The following is a 19,807-nucleotide window of genomic DNA, read 5'->3' as shown; positions in this document are numbered from 1 at the left end:
GCTGTAAATACTGTACAGCCCTGCCCCTTTAAATTATTCCCCCGGGGGGGCGGCCCCGGCGCCGGGACGTGTTTGTAATTTATTATTTTGGAGGAAAGGAACCACAAAAACAACCAGAAATGCCGTCGGGTCGTGCTGGGGGGGGGGGAACGGGGCCGGGGGGGGGGGGGGCACCGGGACCCAGCCGCTTCCGGGGTTGGGCCAGCGAGAGGCCGGAAGCGGGGCAGAGCGGCGCCGAGGGGAGGGCGCTCTGCGCGCCGGGGGGGGCAACTCTATGGTGGGGGAGGCTCGGGGGGCGGGGGGGCACTGGGGGGGGGGTCTGTTGGGGGGAGTGCTGGGGGGATTGGGGGCTGGGAGGGGAGGGATGGGGGGCCTGGGGGGGAGGAAGAATTGGGATTGGGGGCTGGGGGGGGAGGGGAGAATTGGGATTGATGGCTGGGGGGGGAGGAATTGGGATTGGGGGCTGGGGGGGAAGAATTGGGATTGGGGGGCCTGGGGGGGGGGGAGGAATTGGGATTGGGGGGGACTGAGGAGGGTCTGGGGGGGCTGTGGGGCCGGGGGGGGGGGGGGGTGCTGGGGGGTTGGGGGGGGCTGGGGTGAGGAATTGGGGATTGGGGGGGCCGGGGGGGAAGAATGGGGGGCTGGGGGGGCTGGGGGGGCCAGGGTGGGAGAGGGAGTGCTGGGGGCATTGCGGGGCTGGGGGGAGGAATTGGGGATGGGGGAGTCTGGGGGAAAATGGGGATTGGGGGGGGGGTCTGGGAGGGAAAAATGGGGATTGGGGGGGGGTCTGGGAGGGAAAAATGGGGATTGGGGGGGGTCTGGGAGGGAAAAATGGGGGGGTCTGGGAGGGAAAAATGGGGGTCTGGGGGGTCTGGGGAGCCAGGCTGGGGGGGCTGGGGGCACTGCACTACAGGGAGGGGGCAGAGAGGGAGGGGGACACGCCGCAGGGTAGATGCGGGTGTTGAGGCATCGCCTGACCCCGCTGCCTCCACGGGCAGAGGGGCGCCGCCGTCCCCCCCCCTGCACCCCCATGGCGCTGCGGGACGCCCCCTCCGCCTGCCCGGCCCTGTGGCGCTCGCTGCGCTGCCCGACGGCCGAGCTGCGCCTGGACCTGGTGCTGTCCTCAGGGCAGACGTTCCGGTGAGCCCACGGGGGGCTACGGGGGGGCTACCGGGGGCCGCGGGGCCCGGCCCGACGCCCGGTGCCTGGCAGGTGGCGGGAGAGCAGCCCCGGTGCCTGGACGGGCGTGCTGGGCGCCCGCGTCTGGACGCTGGTGCAGGAGCGGGACCGGCTGTGGTACACGGTGTACGGCGAGGAGCCGCCCGGCCCCGACACCGACGGGATCCTGCGGGACTACTTCCAGCTGGACGTGGGGCTGCCGGCCCTCTACCGCGCCTGGGGGGCGGCCGACCCCCACTTCCGTAGGGTGGCCGGCGACTTCCCAGGTGGGACAACCCCGTAGGGTGGCGGCGGTGGCACCCACCGGGCCGCCCCCCCCCTGACCCCATCCGTCCCGTAGGGGTGCGGGTGCTGCGGCAGGACCCGGTGGAGTGCCTGCTCTCCTTCATCTGCACCTCCAACAACCACGTCGCCCGCATCGCTGCCATGATCGAGCGCCTCTGCCAGGCCTTCGGCCGCCGGCTCTGCCAGCTGGGCGCGCGGCCCTTCCACGCCTTCCCCTCCCCGGCGGCGCTGGCAGGTCCGCGGCCCCCCCCTCCCTCCCCACGACGCCCTCCTCCTGCCCGGGTTGGGGTCCCCGGCCCACGGCCCCGCTGTCCCCTCGCAGGCAGCGACGCCGAGGCCAAGCTGCGGGCGCTGGGCTTCGGCTACCGGGCCAAGTACGTGAGCGGCAGCGCGCGGGCCATCGCCGAGGGGCTGGGCGCCGAGGGGCTGCGCCGCCTGCGCGCCGAGCCCTACGCCGAGGCCAGGAGGGTGCTGTGCGCCCTGCCGGGCGTGGGGACCAAGGTGGGTGCCGGCACGGGGACGGGGACGGGGGACGAGGCGGCGGCGGCGGGGCTGACGGCGGCTGCACGCGGCAGGTGGCCGACTGCGTGTGCCTGATGGCGCTGGACAAGGCGGAGGCGGTGCCCGTGGACACCCACGTCTGGCGCATGGCGCGGCAGCACTACGGGGCCGCGGAGGGCGCGCGCTCCCTGACCGCCCGCGTGCACCAGGAGATCGGTGAGGCCCCAAAACCGGCGCTCGGCCCTGCATTGCGGAGCCGCAGCCCCTTCCCTGAGCCCCCCCCAACCAGGGCTTGGAGGGGGGGGCACGGGCTGAGCCCCCCCACCCCCCGTGGCTGGCTCCAATCTCCCTGCAGGAGACTTCTTCCGTGGGCTGTGGGGACCCTACGCGGGCTGGGCGCAGGCAGTGAGTACCCCGCCGTGCTGCCCCCCCCCCCCAAAGCCGTTTGCCCCCCCAGGCTGTGCCCACCCAGCGCCTTTCCCCCCTCCCCAGGTCCTGTTCTGCGCCGCCCTCCACAAGGGGCAGGATGCGGCCGGCAGCGGGAAGCGGGCCAGGAGGGGCCGGGGCCGGGAGAGCTGCGGGGACGAAAAGCCCTAAAAGGGGGTCACGAAGCCCTAAGGGGGAATCACAAAGCCCTAAGGGGGGGGGCACACGGCCCTAAGGGGGGGCCAGGGGCAGCGCCGTGGCTGTCCCCCACCCGCTGCGCGCCCGGGGAGCCGCTGGCGCCGAGGGAGCTGCTGGCCCCAGGGGGGCCGAGCCGAGCTGGGCGGCTTTCGCCTGTTTCCTTTATTACAAGCAATAAAATAGAAACATCCATTTGGAAAACGCGCCTGGAACATGCTGGGGGGGGGGGGGGGGGGCAGAGTGGGGAGGGAGGGAGAGGGCCCGGCTGGAGCCCCCCCCCCCCCCCCCCCGCCTGGGGGTGCTCCTGGGAGCTGCCCCCACCCCGTGCAGACCTCGGCTCCAGGCCTGCAGGGGGCAGCCCCCCCGTGCCCCCCCCAAAAAAAAAGGGGCTCCCTCCTGGGGCCGGCTGGGAGCAGGGCAGGGTGCCCCCCCCCACGGTTCTGCCCCAAAAAAGGAGCAGATGGGGGGGGGGGGTATTTGGGGTCTGTGAGGCCAGGCACCCCCTCCCTCAGCACCACAGCCTGTGTTGGGGACAGGACCCACACGGACCCCCCCCCAAACACCCTGCCCCATCCAGCTGTGCCCCCCCAGCCCCCCAGCGCCGAGCTGTGCGGGCGGGGGCCAGGCCCTCAGCGGGGGGGCACCCGGGGGGTTCTGTTCGCCGGCGCCCGCTCGCAGTCTGACCCTGCTGGTGGTGGTGGTGGGGGGGGGGAACGCGGGGTGAGAGCCTGGCGGCACCCCCAGACCCGTGGGGGTGTGGGACGAGGATTGGGGGGGGGGGCGTCAGGGCTCACCGTTGCTGGAGCCCCCCCCCCAGGCGCTGGCCGTGGCAGGGGCTGCTCAGCGTCGGCTGCCCGGGGCCCTCCTGGCTGGTTCCCAGCTGCAGCTTCCTCATGTGCCGCACCACGGCCGTGGCGTTGAAGGCTTGCTGCCGACCGCACGGCGTCCGTCACCGCGCCCCGGCACCGCTGTGTGCCCCCCCCCCCCCCCAGAACCACCCCCCGGCCCGCGCTCACCTTCCACTTGCTCTTAGCAAAGTTCTTCTTGATCTGCTCGCTCACCGACTGGTGGATGTTCTTGTCCAGGGCCGTGTCCCCGGCGATCCTGGGGTGGGGGGGGATCAGCGGGGGGGGGGGGGCTAAAGCTTTGGGGGGGGCAGCTCAGCCCGGGGAGTGAGTCTTGGGAGGAGACCCCCCCCCCCCCCAGCTCCTTACCAGGGGTGCTGTAGGGCTTGCTCGCACGTGAAGCGCTTTTTGGGGTCCTTCTCCATCAAGTGCCGGATGAAGTCTTTGGCTGGGGGGGGGCACAAAGCAGCTGTGAGCCCACCTCATGTGTCGTCCCCCCCCCCCCAGCCTGCCCCGGCCACTGTGCCTGGCCCCCCCCCGGCTCACCCGAGTCCGAGATGTCGTCCCAGTAGGGCGAGTCGAACTCGTACTCGGCCCGCAGGATCTGCTCGAAGAGCTTGGCGTCGTTCTCGTCGTAGAACGGGGGGTACCCGCAGAGCCTGGGGGGGGGGGCACGACATAGCGGGACGGGGGGGCTCGGCAGCCCCGGGGCAGCCCCAGCAGGATGGGGGGGGGGGACACTCACAGGATGTAGGCGATGACCCCGATGGACCAGCAATCCACTGCCTTGCTGTAGGGCTTCTGCGCCAGCACCTCGGGGGCTGGGGGAGAGAGGGGGGGTGGGTGGGGGGGTCCCCGGGGTGGGGGGGGGGGTCCCCAGAACGGCACCACAGGGAGCCCCGCAGCCCCAGGGGGCTCACCCACGTAGCCGGGGGTCCCGCAGGCGGTGGACATGACGCTGCCGCAGCCCTCGATCTTGGAGAGCCCAAAGTCGCTGATCATGATCTTGGAGTCCTCCTCCAGGCTGTAGTACAGCAGGTTCTCGGGCTGCGGGAGGGGGCGGCAGGGACGGGTGGCACCGGGGACGCTCCCCCCCCCCCGGCCAGCTCCGGTCCCGCTGTCCCCCCCTCCCCCCCCCCCAGCCGCTCACCTTCAGGTCGCGGTGCACGATGCCCATGTCGTGCAGGTACCTGACGGCATCCAGGATCTGCCGGATCAGGGCGCTGGCGTCGCGCTCGGTGTAGAAGCCCTTCTCCACGATGCGGTCGAAGAGCTCCCCCCCCGACACCCTGCGGGGCCGCGCGGCGCCGTCAGCCCTTCCCCTGTGTGTGTCTGTGGGGGGGGGGGGGCAGCCCCCCGGACCCCCGTCCCCCCCCCGTCCCCGTCCCGGCACTCACAGCTGCATGATGAGGTAGAGGTGGCTGCTGCTCTCGTAGATGTCATCCAAGGCCACGATGTTGGGGTGCTTGATCCTGTTGGGGGGGGTAATAAGGGGGGGGGTGAGATGGGTCGGGACCTGCCCCCCCCCCCCCCCCAAAGCCTACAGGCTGGCAGGGAGCAGGCCCTGCAGGGCACCGCGTGCCGGGCTATTTCGGGCATGCTGATAACGCCCCGCGGTGATGGGTGCCGGGGGGGCAGCACGAGGTGTGTGTATGTCCGTCCGTCCCCCCCCCCCCCATCCCGCCATCGCCATCCCTACTTGTGCAGGACGGCGATCTCGTTCTCCAGGCCGGCCTCCTTCCCCTCCAGCGCCTTCTTGGCGATGCACTTGATGGCCACCAGCTTCTGGGTCGCCTTCTCCTCCGCCAGGACCACCTCGGAGAAGGCCCCCCTGGTGCGGGAGGAGAGGGGTGAGCTGGGGGGGGGGGGGGTTGGACGGAGTCGGGGTGGGGGGGGCGCCGCCGGAGGCGCCGCGCTGCCATTGCCATGGCGACAGGCAGAAAGTCCGGCTATTTATAGGAGAAAGGCGAGCGGCAGCCGCCCGCTGGGACGGCCGGGCCGTGGGACGCGGGGCCCGAGGGTGCCGGGGTGCTCGGGGCACCCCATAACCCCCCCCCCCCCCCCCCCGCTGCTCGTCCCCTTCCCAAGGCTGGGAGGGGACAGCGGCCCCGGGGACAGCCCCACAGAGGGGGGACACCCCGGCCACACGCCCCCCCCCCCCCCCCCCTCCTCAGGGGGATCCAGGGTGCCATGGAGGTGCCCAGGTGGGGCAGGTGGAGGGCAGGGCGCTGGTGCTGCCGGGCCCTAATCCCTTCTGTAATTAACCCGGTAATCCACCCTAAGAGCCTTACGGCACCCGGGCAGCGCCGGGTGCCACGGCGTGTGCCCCTCGGGGGACGGGGACCCGCCGGGACGGCACCCTCGGCCGGGGGGCACGGTGCGGCACGGCACCACGGGGCGGGCAGCACCACGTCCCCCATCTGTCCCCCGCCCGTCCCCGTGCCCCCAGCCCAGCCCCGCAGGTGCCGTCCCGCGGCGGTGGCACCCGCCCCGTGCCAATATTTGAGCTGGCACGGTTCCACGCTGCCGCCCGGCCGGGGTTGGTGGCGGCGGTGCCGGCTCCGGTGCCAGCCTGCGACTCACGTGCCCAGGACCTCTCGGAAGTCGTAGATGCGACGGATGTCCTCGGTCCGCTTCTTCCAGCCGGGCCCGTCCCGCCCCAGCGGCATGGTGGCCTGGGCCTGCGGGGCACGGCGGCGGCGGGGTGGCCCCGCGGGTGGCACCGGGTGACACCGGGGCTGCGACCCCCCCGGGCTCGGTGACTCGGTGCTGGGACCCCCACGGGACGTGGCACCGGGTGTGACGGGTGTCAGGGCGCGGGCACGCGGGGACAGCGGCTGCCGGGGACGGTCCCCGCGCGCTCCCGGTCCCGCGTGGGCACCGCACCGGAGCTGCCCGGGGCGCGGCTGCTGCTCCCCGCGCGGGCTCGGGGCCCTGCCCGCGCAGATCCCGCGTGGGAGGAGGACGGGGGGGGGGGGGGGGGGATCCCCACGCGCGGCCCCGCCGCCCCCGCCCGCCCTTACCGACGGCCCCGGCCCCGGCCCCGGCCCCGCGCGGAGCGGAGCGGCGGCGGCGGCAGCTCCCGGCCCGGCGCGCCGGGCGGCCCTGACGTCACGGGAGGGGCGGGGCCAGCCCGCGCCCGGCCAATGGGAGGCCGCGGGTGGGGCGCCCACGCGTGACCGCGGGCTGGGGGGGGCGGCTGCGGGGACACGGGGGGGATACCCGCGGGGGGACACCCTGCAGCGGGGACACCCCACGGGGAATGGGGGACCCCCCACGGGGGACGCACCCCACGGGGGATGGGGGACACGCCACGCCCCCCCCCGGCCTGCCCCCCACCCACGCGTGTCCCCAGCCCCCCCCCCCAGAAGCACACCACTCCTGCCGGCCTCCTTTTATTGCCCGCGCGCACAAACCGCAGGTACAGCCCGAGCCCGCCGCGCCCCCTCCCCAAATCCGCCCCCCTCCCCCGGTGACACCGCCACCCCCCCGTGTCCCCACAGCCCCGCGGGCAGCTCCCACTCGTGCCCACGCAGAGCTGGGTGCTGCGGGAGGCGGCGTGGCCGTGGGAGCTGCCTCATCTGTCCCTCGGAGGCCAGGCACCCGAATAACCGCGGGCGCAGAAGCCACCAGGGGGCTGTGTCCCCCCCCCCGGGACGCTGGGTCCCCGTGTGTCACCTCCGCGCCCCAGCCCCGGCCCCACAGCCCGGAGCGGTGGCAGCAGGCAGCAGCTGAGCAGGGCACGGAGCAGGACGCAGCCCCCCAGCGGGACGTCGCGGCGCTGGGTGGCACGCTGCGCTCACCCCCCCTCTGTCCCCAGCCCCCGGGTGACGCCGGGCGCAGCGTGGGCACGCCGGGACCCCGCAGGGCCGGGACAGGGGCACCTCCTCGTCCCCGCGGGCTCTGTGACAGTCCGCCGCCCGCGCGGGGTGCCGTGCCGAGCGCCCCGCTAACCGTCCAGCAGCTTGAGGATGCTCTCGCGCTCCTTCAGCGTCTTCCAGGCCTGGTCCTTCTCCTTCTTGGTGGGGGTGCGCTTCTTCTGCCGGGCCGCCATGATCTTGCGGAAGGCGTCCATCACCTCGTTGTCGGCCATGCGGACGCGCTGCCGCAGCTCCTGCCGGTGCAGCTCCTCCTTGGCCAGCCTGGGGACACGGGAGGGGGGCGGGGGGGTCAGTCCCTGCCCGCTGCCGGCCCCCACGCGCCCGTCCCGGCCCTGCCCGCGCTCACCGCAGCAGCTCGTGCTTCTTGGCGCGGTTGTGGGCACTCAGCGCCTTCAGCTCCGCCTGCCTCTTGCGCAGCTCGGCCAGGACCTCGTCCTCCGAGTCCTCGGCGGGCCGGTCCTCCGACTCGAGCAGGCCCTGCGCCACCAGCTCCTCCTTGATCCGCCCCTCCAGGGACTTGGTGTGCGGGACGCTGCGAGGGGCAGAGCGCGGGCGCTGAGCGCGGGCACGGCCACGGCGCGCTGGTACCCGCCTTCCGTCCGCTTCGGGCCGCGGAAGCCCCGCGCCCAGCTCCGCGGCCAGCGAGGCGCTCACCTGAAGGGCTTGTTCTGGCTGCGGGGAGAAGTGCCGGCGCCGTCAGCTCCCGAGTCCTTGCCGGCGATCTCGGGGATGGGGGAGTCCTCCACGGGGGAAATGATGTTCTCCTAGAGAGCGGGGCGCGGGGGAGGGAGGGGTCACAGCTCGCCCAGCCGCAGCCGCGCCACCCCGCGGGGCCGCCGCGCAGCCCCGAGCCCCCTCACCTCCACCAGGGCCTGCAGGAGACGCTGCGTCAGGGGCCCGAAGGGACACCCATCCTCGGGCTGCTCGTGCTGGGCCTCCGACTTCTTCAGCAGGGCATCGACGTCTGCGAGGGGGGAAAACGATAATCAGCAGCAGGGCAGAGGCAGCTCTGGCTCTGCAGAAGCCGGGTGCCGGTCCCCCAGTCTCTCCCCACAGCCCCCAGCCCGTTGCGCCAGGCGGGGACAAAGGCACCTTTGGTGTCCAGCTCGGTGAGCGGCCCCAGGACGCCCTTCTTCTTGTCGGCAGCGGCTGCAGCCCGGGCCCCGTCCTTCTGCTCCTCCAGCAGGTCCTCCTGCGCCCAGCGCTGCGAGTAGTGCTTCCCCAGGGGAGGGATCTGCGGGGACAGGCGGGGGGCACGCTCAGCACGGGGCTCGCGGCCCCTCCGGCCGCTGGGGAGGGGCTGAGGGGCTGGCGAGGATAAGGAGGGGTTCCTCGTGCGCTGCGGGACTGCACGGCCTGGCGACGAACGGGGAGAGGGGACAGGAGAGCGGATGAGGGACAGATGGAGCGGGGGGGCCCCGGAGCTCCCCACCTTGTAATGCTCAGCCTCGTCCTCGGGCGGCTTGAGCAGCTCCTCCAGGACTCTGACTTCCTCGTTGGTGAGGTCGGCGCAGTACGGCTCCACCGAGGCCCAGAACCTGCGAGGACGGAGGGGACGGGCAATGAGGGACGGCTGCGGGGACACTGCGGCACCTGGCTCCCCAGGGGGCTTCTCCCCCCGCGGGGTGAAGGCAGCTCTCCGGCCGGGCGCTGCAGGGAAGGAAGCGGGGATCCCAGCGCTGCCCCCGCTCCCCCCGCACCTGTTTGGGGCGTCGTTTTTGGGAATGCGGGGCGCTTCGATGGGGTCGTCCTGGAACTCGTATTCCTGGATCTTGGGCTGCAGGTTCTTGGATTTGGGCCGCCCGGGGCCGGGCCCCGTGCCGTGCCCCCCTTTCCCCTCCAGCTTCTGCTTCTTGGGCTTCCCGTGCTTGACGGAGGGCCCCACATCGTGCTCCTTGCTCAGCTTCAGGAACCGCCGGTCGCCCTTCTTGTCCTGCCAGTCCGTCAGGATCTGGAAAAGAGAGCGACCCCCAGCCCGCCCCCGGTCAGGGCACCGCGTGCCGGGGGGGACGGGGACCTCGGGGACCGTCCCGCACCTGCGTCTCGGCCTCCAGGATGCGGAGGCGGCGGCTGGCGGAGGAGAGCAGCGTCTCCAGCTCCAGCTGCAGCGTGTCCAGCTCCTCGATGCCGATGCCGTCGTCCTCGGAGCGGGCCAGCACGGCCGTGTAGCGCGGGCACACCTTCACGTGGTCCACCGACTTGAAGTCGTGGAACTGCAGCGGGCAGTCCTTCAGCTCGCTCATGGCGGCGGGGGCGGCGGCGGCACCGCCAGGGGGGCACCGAGGGGATACCGGGAGCACCGTGGGGGGCACCGAGGGACCACCCGGGGGGGACCGGGGAGCCCCGGGGGGATAACGGGAAGGCACCGGGAGGGACCGGGGAGGACCTGAGGTGCACCGGAAGGGAACGAGGGGTACCGGGGGGGACACGAGGAGGGAACGCGGGGTACCGGGGGGCACTGGGAGGGACCGGGGGATACCGGGGGGGTACAGGGAGGGAACGGGGGCTACCGGGAGGCACCGGGGGTCGTCAGAGGGTTACCAGCAGGCACCGAGGGGAACCGTCGGGCACCGGGGGGATAACGGGAAGGCACCGGGAGGGACCGGGGGGAACGGAAGTGCACCGGGAGGGATCGACGGGTACCGGGGGGCACCGGGGGTCGTCGGGGGTGCACCGGGAGGCACCGGGGGCTACCGGGAGGCACCGGGGGTCGTCGGAGGGCTACCGGGAGGCGCCGGGAGGCACCGGGGAGGCACCGGAGGACACGAGGGCGGTACCGGGAAGCACCGGGAGGGTGCCGGGGGATCACCGGAGGGTACCGGGGGGGGTCACCGGGGAATCGGAGAGAACCGGAGGGAAGGGATGGGGGCGGGGAGGGGGCTCTGTGGCACCGGGGGGCGGGCACCGGGGGCTCCGGGGCGCTGCGGGGAGGCCGGGGCGGGGCAGGCCGGGGGCAGGCCCGGGGCGCGGGCGGGCGGCGGCGGCGCCGCGGGGGCCGGGCCAGGCCTAGGCCGCTCGCCCCCTTCCGGCCCCCGTCGGCCGCGCCGCGCCGCCCCGCCCCCCGCCCCCCATTGGCCAGGCCGCGCCCAGCGCCCGCCGCCCATTGGCCAGGCCCGCGCGCTGTCTGCCTGCCCTAATATGGAAGCGCTGACAGGAGCGTACCAAGCGCCGCGGGGAGAGGGGGGGGCGGGAGGGGGACGAGCGGCCTTCATGGGCTGCTGCCGCCGCGTTCCCCGATATCCCCGCCGGGATCCATCTGAAAACTTTTATATGCCCTGGGCTATAAAGTAGGGCCCTTTGGCCGGTGACTGCGCTCTGGGCGGGGAGGGGGATCCTCTCGCCTCCCCCCTCCCTCCTCAGTGGGAGCTCCCGCGCATCCCGGAAGAGGAGAGCGGCCACTTCCGCCTCCCGGGAGCGGAGCGGAACCGAGCGGAGCGGAGCGGAGCTGCCACCATGGTGCGGCGGGGCCGGGGCGGGGGCCGGGCGGCGGGGCCGGGGCTGGGACCGGGGATGGACGGCGGGGCTGGTACCCGGGAGCGGGACCGGGAGCGGGACCGGGAGCGGGACCGGGAGCGGGACCGGGAGCGGGGTCTGGGAGCGGCACCGGGGAGGCGGTGGCGGGGCCGGTGACCGGGGCCGGGACCGGGGTTCGGGATTGGGGGCCGGGGCCGGGGCCGGGGCCGGGACAGGGGGTGGTGGCGGCGGCGATGCTGATGGTGCTGATACTGATGGTGCTGATGCCGGTTCCGGTTCCGGTGCCCGCCGTCGCCGTTCCCCGCAGACCGCCACGCTGCGCCCGTACCTGAACGCGGTGCGTGCCACGCTGCAGGCCGCGCTGTGCCTGGAGAACTTCTCCTCGCAGGTGGTGGAGCGCCACAACAAGCCCGAGGTGGAGGTCAGGTACGGCAGCGCCCCCCCCCCCCCCCCCTGCACCGGGCACGTCGCTGCGCCCCGTGCTGAGCACCTTTCCCTCCCGCAGGAGCAGCAAGGAGCTCCTGCTGCAGCCCGTCATCATCAGCAGGAACGAGAAGGAGAAGGTGCTCATCGAGGGCTCCATCAACTCCGTGCGCGTCAGCATCGCCGTCAAGCAGGTGCGCGGGGGGGCGGCGGGCCGGCGGCTCGGCTCGGCGCTGGGCAGCCTCCTCGCTTCACTGCCCTCTGTTCTCCGCAGGCTGATGAAATCGAGAAGATTTTGTGCCACAAGTTCATGCGCTTCATGATGATGAGGGCCGAGAACTTCTTCATCCTGCGCAGGAAGCCCGTGGAGGTGATGTGGTGGGGGCAGAGGAGGGGGGCTTCCAGCTCCCCCACCCCCCCGTGCCCCGGGGGCTTCCAGCGCGGGGCCGGGACGTGGGGGTGCCCGCCGTGGGGGTGCCCACCGGGTGCTCAGCCCGCTCCTTCCATCCGCAGGGCTACGACATCAGCTTCCTGATCACCAACTTCCACACGGAGCAGATGTACAAGCACAAGCTGGTGGACTTCGTGATCCATTTCATGGAGGAGATCGACAAGGAGATCAGCGAGATGAAGCTCTCCGTCAACGCCAGGGCCCGCATCGTGGCGGAGGAGTTCCTCAAAAACGTGAGGCTCTCACACGGGGCCCTCGTCCTGGCACGGGGGGGGGCGGCGCAGCCCTCGCTGCCGGGATCTGGGCTGGGGGGTGGCGTGGCAGCATTTTGGGGCGATTTATCCCCTTTTTGAGGAGCGGGGGGGCAGCTGACGGACGCGCGCCTCCTCTCCCCTTGCAGTTCTAGGCCGTGCCGCCGACTCCGTGGCTTCCCGGTGCCTGTGCAGAGCCCCGCAGCCGGGGCCGCCCGTTCCGGCGGAGGAGAGCCGAGCCCCGCGGCCCCGACCCGGGGGGGGGGGCACTGGCTGCGCCCCCCCCCTGCTCCTCGCTGGCCGGGGCGGTGCCGCGGTGGGGGGCGACCCGGGCTTGTGCGTTGTGGGGCCGGGCGGCCCCGCTCCCCCCGTCCTGTCGCGTTGTGTTTTTTAAAGGGTCACTTGCTGTACCCGCGGCTCCTGCGGTCATTTTTGGGGGTGTGGGGGGGAATTAAAGGAGGGGGGGGGCACGGGGCGGGGCCTCAGGGAGAAGGGGGAGGGGCCACGGAAGGGGGAGGGGCCGAGGGCGGCACCATGGCAATGGTAAACAACGGGGGCGACCCCGGCGGTGCGGCAGGACCGGGGTGGGTGCTGGGGGGAGGATGAGGGGGGCACCAAGGGCTTTTGGGGTGGGGGGCACTTAGGGAGGGTTTTGTAGGGATGGGGGGGGGGGGGCTGCGTCCTGCTCTGGAGCCCCCGCTCACCCAGCAGGGTTTGGGCACTGGGGGGGTTCCCAGTTCTCGGGGGGAGCAGAGCTGCCAGCAGCTTCCCTCGCTCCCCCAGGCCACCGTGGGGTGCCCCACGCCTCGCCCACACGGGAGCGGTGACGGTGAGGGGGGTGCTGAGGGGCTGGCGCGTCCCGGGTGCCCCCCAAGTGGGGTGCGTGGCGGTGGGGCGTCCCGGGGGCCACACGCGGCCGGGCCGCCACCATGAGGACCGAGAGGTCGGGGAAAGCCACGGCGGGGACGCCCGGCTCGGCGCGGTGCGGGCAGGCAGGTGGGTGCCCGCTCCCTGCCCGGCGGGGACGGGGGTGGGGGGTGGGGGGACGTGGGGGTGTCCCCCACCCTTTTAGGGCTCAGCCGTCCCCGCAGGGCACGGGGCACCCGTGGGGCAGCGCGGCTGCGGCCGCCCCAGCTCAGCCCCGAGCGGTTGAAGGAGGTCAGGCTCCGCGTGGAGAGGGCCATCAAGGTGAGGGCCTGCTCCTGCCCCCCCCCCCCCCAAAATATCACCCACCCGAGGGCCGAGCAGCACGCTCAGCCCTCGTGTTCCCCACCCCCCGTCCCAGGACAAGAAGATCTTCGCGCTGCAGGGCCCCTGCCCCGTGATCCGCCGCCTGCTGCGGGCGCGGGGCTGGGTGGAGAGGAAGGAGCGGGGCGCGGGCAGGGCGGGCGGCCCCCGGCAGCAGGAGGGAGGTGGCGGCGGCGAGGCCGCGCAGGGCGCCGTGACCCACCGCGGGGTGCAGGGGATCCCCGAGTCCTCGTGCTCCTCGTGGCTGCCTGACGAGGAGGAGGAGGAGGAGGAAGAGGAGGAGGAGGATGAGGAGGACCCCGAAGGCATCCATGACCTCATGGTTAGCCACGGGGCTGGGCCGCGGCCCCCACATCTGCTCGGCGCGGGACCTTTATCCCAACGCCCTCGCGGAGATGGGGCAGCGAGGACGTGGGGCAGGGGGCTCCCGCCTCACCCGGCCCCTCTGTGCCCCCCCTGCCCCCCAGTCCCGCCTGGTGCGGGACCAGGTGCCCTACTTCATCTGGACCACCCGCGGCAGCGCTGTGCGGGGCCGCCTCCTGCAGCCCGACCAGGTGGCGAACCACTACGCCCGCGTGGGCTCCTTCACCACCAAGGTGGGGCCGCGGGGATCCTGCCTTGGGGGGGCTGGGGGGTGAAAGGGGGCCACGGGGTGTGCCCGGGGGTTTGGGGGCTGCCACCCTTCTCTCCGCAGGAGGGGCTGTGCCTCACCCTGCGGAACCTGCCCTGGTTCGACCAAGCCGACCCCGACGCCTTCTTCCCCCGCTGCTACCGGCTGGGCGCCGCGGACGAGCGCCAGGCCTTCATCGGTGAGCCCGGGGCTGGCTCAGCACCCCGCTGCTGCCCCCACGTCCCCCCGCCTTCCCCCCGTGCCCCCCGCTCAGCACCCGGCTGGGCCGTGCCTCCCCCTCCCGCAGAGGATTTCCGCCTCACCGCCGCGCGCAGCCTGCTCAAAGTGGCCCTGGAAAGGGCTCAGGACACGCACGCGGGGCCAGATCCGTCCCCAAACTCCGCCGAGGCACCAGGTAACACTGGGGGTGGGGGGCTCCCGTTCCCGAACCGACACCCCCGTCCCCACGCACCGAGGGTCCCTTGGAGGGGCGCGGCACCCCTGTCCCTCACCCCACGCCCCGCTCCCGCAGAGGGCCCGGGTGCCCAGCTGGTGGAGGAGGCACTGCGGGTGTGCGGGCAGCACCTGGGCAGCCTCACCCACCGGGACATCGACGGCGACCCCCAGCCCCCGGCGCCACGGACGCCGCCTGGGACGGCTTCCTGCGGGGCTACTACCGCGCGGTGCAGTGAGTGCCGGGCTCGGGGACGCCTCGGGGACACCTCGGGGACACGGCTCGCACGCGGCGGGATCGGTGCTGAGCCCACCCCCCAACCCCGTGCCCCCCGCAGCGAGGGGGCCGTGCCGCGGCTGAGCGGGGCGCAGCGGGAGCAGGGCCGCATCCTGCTGCAGCGCCTGGCGGGGCGCCTGCCCCAGCTGCGCATGGAGGGCGACCGCAACGTCTGGATCCTCAAACCGGCAGCCGCGTCCCGGGGGAGAGGTAGCGGGGTGGGGGAGAGATGTGGATGGGAAGTTGGGGGGGGGTCCCCACGTGCCACGGGGGGCCCCTACACGCCGCCGTGCCCCCCCCCCAGGCATCACGTGCGCGGCGCGCCTGGACGAGGTGCTGCGGCTGGCGGGCCGGGCGGCGCGGGAGGGCCGCTGGGTGGTGCAGAAATACGTGGAACGCCCGCTGCTCATCTTTGGCACCAAGTTCGACGTCCGCCAGTGGTTCCTGGTGACCGACTGGAACCCGCTCACCGTCTGGTTCTACCGCCGCAGCTACCTGCGCTTCTGCTCCCGGCCCTTCTCCCTGCGGCGCCTGGACGCGTGAGCGCCGCTCCCCGCGCTCTCCTCTCGCTCCGCGCTCGGCCCCGCGCTCACCGCCCGCTCTCTCCCCCAGCGCCGGCCACCTCTGCAACCAAGCCGTGCAGCGACGCTGCGGGCCCAGGGGGCCCGGCACCCCCGGCTGCCCCCCGACAACACGTGGTCGTGCCGGCAGCTGCGGGCGTACCTGGCGCAGCGCGGGCAGGCGGGCGCCTGGGGCGAGGTGATGGTGCCGGGCATGAAGGCGGCGGTGGTGCGGGCGCTGCGCTGCTCGCAGGGGCTGGTGCGGGGCCGGAAGGGCAGCTTCGAGCTCTACGGGGCCGATTTTGTTTTCGGGGAGGATTTCCGCCCCTGGCTGCTGGAGATCAACGCCAGCCCCACCATGGCCGGCGGCACGGCGGTGACGGGGCGGCTGTGCGCCAGGGTGCAGCGGGACGCGCTGCGCGTCGTCATCGACCGCAGGGACGACCCCAGCTGCTCCACGGGGGCCTTCGAGCTCATCTACAAGCAGGTGAGGAGGTGGGGGGGGGGGTTGGGGACACAGCGGGGGGGTCGGGCACGGCTCCAGGACTGAGCCCTGTGACTCTGTGCCCCCCTGGCCAGGCGGCCGTGCCCACCCCTCGCTACGTGGGGCTGAAGCTGGCGGTGGAGGGCTGCTCGCTCCGGAGACCCCGCCGCGCTCCCAAGCCCCCCGGCACCACGGCGAGCACCCGTGAGCCCCCGGGGAAGCCGTGGAGCCCCTCGTGCCCCCCTGCAGCCCCCATCCTGCTCCCCCGCAGCAGGGGGCGCAGGATGGGGCCGGTGCCCACCCGGGGGCTGCGGGGGCCCGGGGGTGTCGCAGCTCGGGCGCCGGCACAGCCAGCCCTCGGCGGCTCTGCCCCTGCTCCGTGGCCGTCCCGGTGCCACCGTCCCCATCCTGCCCCCCCGAGAGCCCCCCCCAGCTGCCAGGGCCGGGCTCGCCTCAGCCCCCTGCCCCTGCTGCGGGCAGCTCAGCACCACGGCGGGGAGAAGGAACAGGGGGCTCCGGGGGGCGAAGAGGAGCTGTGAGGCACCCACCTGGCCCCCCCCGGGGTCTGCCCCACCTCCCCCAGCGGCTCCAGGTGGGAAAACACGGCTGTGAGAGGAGCCAGGCTCTGCGCCTTTGTGGGGGGGGGGAGGATGCGCCGGGGGGCACCGCCTGCCAGCCCCCCCCATGGCCCAGATCTGCGGGGCTGCGGCAGGAACCGGCGCCGTAGCAGGGCTGGGAACCAGGTCATGGTGGCGGGGGGGCAAGGGGGGCCCTGCGGTGACTCAATCCTGGGGGGGGCAGCGGGAAGCATACAGGGAGCCCCCCCCCGGGGATAACGGGGGAGAAAAATCACGCCAGGCTGCTCGGGGGCACGCAGGGATTTATTGGGGAGGGAGAAAGAGGGGGCTGCGCGTGTGTCCCCCCCCCCTCCCCCGAGGGGCTGTGCTAGGCGGGGGGGGGCAGCCCCAGCAGCCGCAGGGTGCGCAGGAAGTGGGGGGCGGGGGGGCGCGCAGCGGGGCGCGGGGCAGGGGCCAGCGCCTGCAGGTGGAGGTGCAGGGGCAGGCGGGGGGGGCAGTGGGGGGGCAGCCGCAGGCGGCGCAGCAGCTCCGCGTCCAGCACCTGCGGGGGGTTTGGAGCGAGGGGGTCACTGGCGTGGGACAGCACAAAACTGACCCCCCCAAAAGTAAATCATGGCTATTTACCTGCGTGCGGGGCGCGGGGGTGTCCGGGGGGCAGCAGGAAGGGCTCCCCCAGCACCCTGCCCACGCGGGCTCCGTGCTCGTGGTCGCCCAGCGCCGGGCACAGCAGCAGGGCCAGGTGCACCCGCAGCTGCCCGGGGAAGGCTGTGAAAGGGGGGGGGACATACACAGACGGTTTGGTGCTGGGGGGTCCGGGGGGGGGGTCCCGGGGCGGGGCTGGGGGGCACTCACCCGTCCGGGGCTGCAGCTGGAGCAGGGCGCAGCCCCCCGCCGCCCCCAGCAGCCGGTAGCGCGTCAGGGTGCTCCTCACCTCCCCCGGGACGCGCTGCGGCGCCCCGGGCACGGCACCGGCACCACCTGCGGCGGCACGGCCTCAGCACCGGCCCCGTGCGCCCCCCGTGCCCCCCCCCGTCCCCAAACCCCCCCCCTCCATCGCCCCCTTACCACGGCCCCGTCCCCGTGCTGCCGCCGGCACAGCCCCACGCGGATCTCGCCCTCCGCCTCCGCCGGGACCCCCACGGTGACAGCGCTGCGGGGACAGGGGTGAGGGGGGCTGCCTCGTGGGGGGGGGGGGGGTCACACGGCGTGGGGGGGGGGACATTGGGGGGGCACCCACCAGTACGTGGCCGGGAAGCGGCCCCGGCGCCGCTCGTCGCTGAAGAAGCGCTGCAGCTGCTCCGTGGCGCGGCGGCAGCCGGACAGGAGGACGAGGCCGGAGCTGTCCCTGCGGGAGGGGACCCTGAGACCCCCCCCACAAAAAAAACACCCCCCCCCCCGGGGTGTGTGTCCCCCCCAAATACCTGGGGGGCGCCTTCACCACGTGCAGCTCAGCGGGGAGGCCCAGGCGGCGGCGCAGCGCCGGCAGCAGCGCGGCCAGGCTCAGCTCCCCGGGGTGCCCTGGGGGGCGCGGGGGGGGTCAGCGGCGGCTGTGCCCCCCCCCCCCCGTGACCCCCCTGTCCCCCTGTGACCCCCCTCCCCACTGTGCCCCCCCCCGTGCCCCCCAGCCCCCACTCACCCAGCACAGGCAGGCCGGGCGGCTTGTTCAGCGCCAGCAGGGCTCCTGCAGGACGAGGTGCGAGGTCAGAGGGTGCCCCATAACACATGGGCTCCCCCACGCCCACTCGTGACCCCCCCGCACCCACTCGTGACCCCCCCCCTACCTTCCCGGTGCAGCACGGATGCCTCCAGCAGCCCCAGCACCTCCTCGGGGCTCGGCGTTCGCCCCTGCCTGCGGGGGGGCGGGATGGGGACACGGCAGGACACCCCCCCCCCCCCCCCCGCGGCCCACGGGTGATCGAGCACAGCCCCACGGCCGCCCCCACGCGTGTCCCAAACCTGACCCCGCAGCCCCCTGCACCCACGCGGGCCCCCCCAGCCCCACGCGTGTGCCCCTAACCCTGACCCCACGCCCCCTCCGCACCCACACCCGGGACCCCGCACAGCCCCTGCGCCCCCCACGCGTGTCCCCACCCCCCCACGCGCGTCCCCAGCCCCACACGTGTCACCCCCCAGCCCCCCCCCCGGTGCCCCCTCCCCGCCCCCCACGCGCGCCTCCCGCCCCCGCAGCCCCGCGCGCGCTCGGCCCCGCCCCCCCACGCGCGTCCCCCCACGCGCGCCCCCGCTGACCCCACGGCGCGCGCCCCTGCCCCGCGCGCGCCAGCGCGCGCGGCCCCTCCGCCGCCCCCCGCCATGGGCGCAACTGCGCCTGCGCGGCGGCGGGGAGCGGGGTGAGCCCCTCCCCTCGCACAGAGGCCATAGAGACGGGGCCTCCGGGCGTACAGAGCGGCCGCCGGCCTGCGGGCAGAAGCAGCGGGAGAGACCATAGAGAGGCGGAAGGGCGGGCAGAGCGTCGCCGCCCGGTAGCAGGTGGGGTGCGGCGGGCGGGCGGGGGGGCTGCGGGGGGGGGGGCACGGGGAAGGCAGCGGGGGGGCACCGGGGAGGGGGGCACGGGGGGGGCACGGGGGTGGCCTGGGGGGTGTCTGGGGCTGTTCAAGGGGTGGTCCAGGGGGTTCCTGGGGGTCTCGGGAGGTCTCGGGAGGTCTCGGGGGGGGCCTGGAGGGTCCCGGGGGGTGCCGGGGGTCCCCTCACGCTGTCAGCCCTTAGGCCGCCCTCGCCATGGCCTCCCGCGGGGGTCCCCGTGCCACCGGCACCGACGGCAGCGACTTCCAGCACCGGGAGCGCGTGGCCTCGCACTACCAGATGAGGTAGGTGTCCCCCCCACCGGGGGGCCTGTGTCCCCCCCCCGGGGCCGTGTGTGCCCCTCCCCGGGGCCGTGCGTGTCCCCCCCGCTCACTGCCAGCCTCCCCCCCGCAGCGTGGCCCTCAAGTCGGAGATCAAGCGGCTGATCTACGTGCACGTGGGGCTGTGGCTGCTGCTGCTGGCGCAGATGTGCGTGGGGCACCTCAAGCTGCTGCCCCACGACCGGGTGGCCATGCCGTACCAGTGGGAGTACCCGTACCTGCTCAGCATCCTGCCCTCCCTCCTCGGCCTCCTCTCCTTCCCCCGCAACAACATCAGCTACCTGGTGCTGTCCATGATCAGCACCGGGCTCTTCTCGGTGGCTCCCCTCATCTACGGGGCCATGGAGATGTTCCCCATGGCGCAGCAGCTGTACCGGCACGGCAAGGCTTACCGCTTCATCTTCGGCTTCTCCGCCGTCTCCGTCATGTACCTGGTGGTGGTGGTGGCCGCCCAGGTGCACGGCTGGCAGCTCTACTACAGCAAGAAGCTGCTGGACTCGTGGTTCACCAGCACGCAGGAGAAGAAGAAGAAGTGAGCGGGGACGAGCGGACGCCTGCGCCGCTCCCTGCCCCGCGGCTGGAGCGTTTCGGGGGCTCCGCGGCCGCCCCCCGCCAGCCCGGGGTGCTGCAGGGTGAACCCCACGGGTGGGGGCCCCTCGGCCGCCCCCGGGACCACCGTATGTGACCGAGCCACAGCCGTGGGCTCACCTCCAGGGCACGGGGGCCCCGGTACTGGCACGACCCCCGTGGGCGCGGCTGCCCCTTTCCCCCGCGTGTCCCGGTACGGAAATAAAGCCCCCCGAGTTGTCGCCACCCCCTTCC

The 19,807-nt window shown here is 74.1% G+C and overlaps 7 protein-coding genes across 7 annotated transcripts; 4 read left to right on the top strand and 3 right to left on the bottom strand.

The window, feature by feature from the left end:
* The first annotated feature begins 179 nt into the window (after window positions 1–179).
* On the top strand, window positions 180–2,790 carry OGG1 (8-oxoguanine DNA glycosylase). Its single transcript, XM_067003249.1, has 8 exons — window positions 180–277; window positions 999–1,140; window positions 1,213–1,445; window positions 1,520–1,699; window positions 1,787–1,965; window positions 2,040–2,181; window positions 2,321–2,370; window positions 2,458–2,790. The coding sequence occupies exons 2-8, from the start codon at window positions 1,031–1,033 to the stop codon at window positions 2,560–2,562; spliced, it is 999 nt and encodes a 332-aa protein (XP_066859350.1). The 5' UTR covers window positions 180–277; window positions 999–1,030; the 3' UTR covers window positions 2,563–2,790.
* Window positions 2,791–3,137: 347 nt separating this feature from the next.
* On the bottom strand, window positions 3,138–6,414 carry CAMK1 (calcium/calmodulin dependent protein kinase I). Its single transcript, XM_067003248.1, is given in 11 exon segments — window positions 3,138–3,402; window positions 3,404–3,517; window positions 3,606–3,693; window positions 3,804–3,882; window positions 3,981–4,093; window positions 4,180–4,255; window positions 4,355–4,481; window positions 4,585–4,723; window positions 4,832–4,906; window positions 5,134–5,265; window positions 6,018–6,414. Coding segments are annotated over 11 exon segments (1,059 nt in total). The 5' UTR covers window positions 6,104–6,414; the 3' UTR covers window positions 3,138–3,372.
* A 438-nt stretch (window positions 6,415–6,852) lies between these two features.
* On the bottom strand, window positions 6,853–10,212 carry TADA3 (transcriptional adaptor 3). The gene is made up of 8 exons (XM_048074750.2): window positions 9,352–10,212; window positions 9,016–9,266; window positions 8,748–8,853; window positions 8,408–8,549; window positions 8,176–8,279; window positions 7,970–8,079; window positions 7,662–7,847; window positions 6,853–7,576 (listed from the first exon to the last, which is right to left on the bottom strand). The coding sequence occupies exons 1-8, from the start codon at window positions 9,556–9,558 to the stop codon at window positions 7,384–7,386; spliced, it is 1,299 nt and encodes a 432-aa protein (XP_047930707.1). The 5' UTR covers window positions 9,559–10,212; the 3' UTR covers window positions 6,853–7,383.
* Window positions 10,213–10,608: 396 nt separating this feature from the next.
* Window positions 10,609–12,324, top strand: ARPC4 (actin related protein 2/3 complex subunit 4). Its single transcript, XM_067002926.1, has 6 exons — window positions 10,609–10,771; window positions 11,097–11,215; window positions 11,295–11,406; window positions 11,487–11,582; window positions 11,726–11,896; window positions 12,064–12,324. The coding sequence occupies exons 1-6, from the start codon at window positions 10,769–10,771 to the stop codon at window positions 12,067–12,069; spliced, it is 507 nt and encodes a 168-aa protein (XP_066859027.1). The 5' UTR covers window positions 10,609–10,768; the 3' UTR covers window positions 12,070–12,324.
* Window positions 12,325–12,702: 378 nt separating this feature from the next.
* TTLL3 (tubulin tyrosine ligase like 3) lies at window positions 12,703–16,215 on the top strand. Its single transcript, XM_067002922.1, is given in 13 exon segments — window positions 12,703–12,910; window positions 12,987–13,102; window positions 13,200–13,484; window positions 13,630–13,758; window positions 13,857–13,971; window positions 14,080–14,187; window positions 14,305–14,417; window positions 14,420–14,460; window positions 14,564–14,712; window positions 14,807–15,041; window positions 15,115–15,161; window positions 15,164–15,549; window positions 15,642–16,215. Coding segments are annotated over 13 exon segments (2,235 nt in total). The 5' UTR covers window positions 12,703–12,843; the 3' UTR covers window positions 16,086–16,215.
* Window positions 16,216–16,409: 194 nt separating this feature from the next.
* Window positions 16,410–18,469, bottom strand: RPUSD3 (RNA pseudouridine synthase D3). The gene is given in 11 exon segments (XM_067002924.1): window positions 16,410–16,665; window positions 16,749–16,773; window positions 16,775–16,889; window positions 16,977–17,063; window positions 17,066–17,102; window positions 17,190–17,274; window positions 17,362–17,469; window positions 17,546–17,642; window positions 17,761–17,805; window positions 17,906–17,973; window positions 18,372–18,469. Coding segments are annotated over 11 exon segments (906 nt in total). The 5' UTR covers window positions 18,437–18,469; the 3' UTR covers window positions 16,410–16,491.
* A 3-nt stretch (window positions 18,470–18,472) lies between these two features.
* Window positions 18,473–19,806, top strand: JAGN1 (jagunal homolog 1). The gene is made up of 3 exons (XM_067002925.1): window positions 18,473–18,611; window positions 18,849–18,949; window positions 19,059–19,806. Exons 2-3 carry the CDS (start codon window positions 18,861–18,863, stop codon window positions 19,519–19,521), a joined length of 552 nt encoding a protein of 183 aa, XP_066859026.1. The 5' UTR covers window positions 18,473–18,611; window positions 18,849–18,860; the 3' UTR covers window positions 19,522–19,806.
* The last annotated feature ends 1 nt before the right edge of the window (window position 19,807 follows it).

This window comes from Anser cygnoides, chromosome 10, assembly GCF_040182565.1.
Source record: "Anser cygnoides isolate HZ-2024a breed goose chromosome 10, Taihu_goose_T2T_genome, whole genome shotgun sequence".
NCBI lineage: Eukaryota > Metazoa > Chordata > Aves > Anseriformes > Anatidae > Anser > Anser cygnoides.
Note: the sequence above shows the minus strand (reverse complement) of the source record. Positions and strands in the feature narration are given on the sequence as shown.

What these genes read in the sequence shown, in the direction of transcription:
- TADA3 (XM_048074750.2), bottom strand. Translation starts at nt 9,558, where the DNA reads ATGAGCGAGCTGAAGGACTGCCCGCTGCAGTTCCACGACTTCAAGTCG. An exon ending in AAAAACGACGCCCCAAACAG is followed by an intron (nt 8,854 to 9,015) that starts GTGCGGGGGGAG and finishes CCGTCCTCGCAG; the next exon opens with GTTCTGGGCCTCGGTGGAGC. An exon ending in AAGAAGCACGAGCTGCTGCG is followed by an intron (nt 7,577 to 7,661) that starts GTGAGCGCGGGC and finishes CCGTGTCCCCAG; the next exon opens with GCTGGCCAAGGAGGAGCTGC.
- ARPC4 (XM_067002926.1), top strand. An exon ending in AAGCCCGAGGTGGAGGTCAG is followed by an intron (nt 11,216 to 11,294) that starts GTACGGCAGCGC and finishes TCCCTCCCGCAG; the next exon opens with GAGCAGCAAGGAGCTCCTGC. An exon ending in TGCGCAGGAAGCCCGTGGAG is followed by an intron (nt 11,583 to 11,725) that starts GTGATGTGGTGG and finishes TTCCATCCGCAG; the next exon opens with GGCTACGACATCAGCTTCCT.
- JAGN1 (XM_067002925.1), top strand. Translation starts at nt 18,861, where the DNA reads ATGGCCTCCCGCGGGGGTCCCCGTGCCACCGGCACCGACGGCAGCGAC. An exon ending in GCCTCGCACTACCAGATGAG is followed by an intron (nt 18,950 to 19,058) that starts GTAGGTGTCCCC and finishes TCCCCCCCGCAG; the next exon opens with CGTGGCCCTCAAGTCGGAGA.
- OGG1 (XM_067003249.1), top strand. Translation starts at nt 1,031, where the DNA reads ATGGCGCTGCGGGACGCCCCCTCCGCCTGCCCGGCCCTGTGGCGCTCG. An exon ending in TCCTCAGGGCAGACGTTCCG is followed by an intron (nt 1,141 to 1,212) that starts GTGAGCCCACGG and finishes GGTGCCTGGCAG; the next exon opens with GTGGCGGGAGAGCAGCCCCG. An exon ending in CCGCGTGCACCAGGAGATCG is followed by an intron (nt 2,182 to 2,320) that starts GTGAGGCCCCAA and finishes ATCTCCCTGCAG; the next exon opens with GAGACTTCTTCCGTGGGCTG.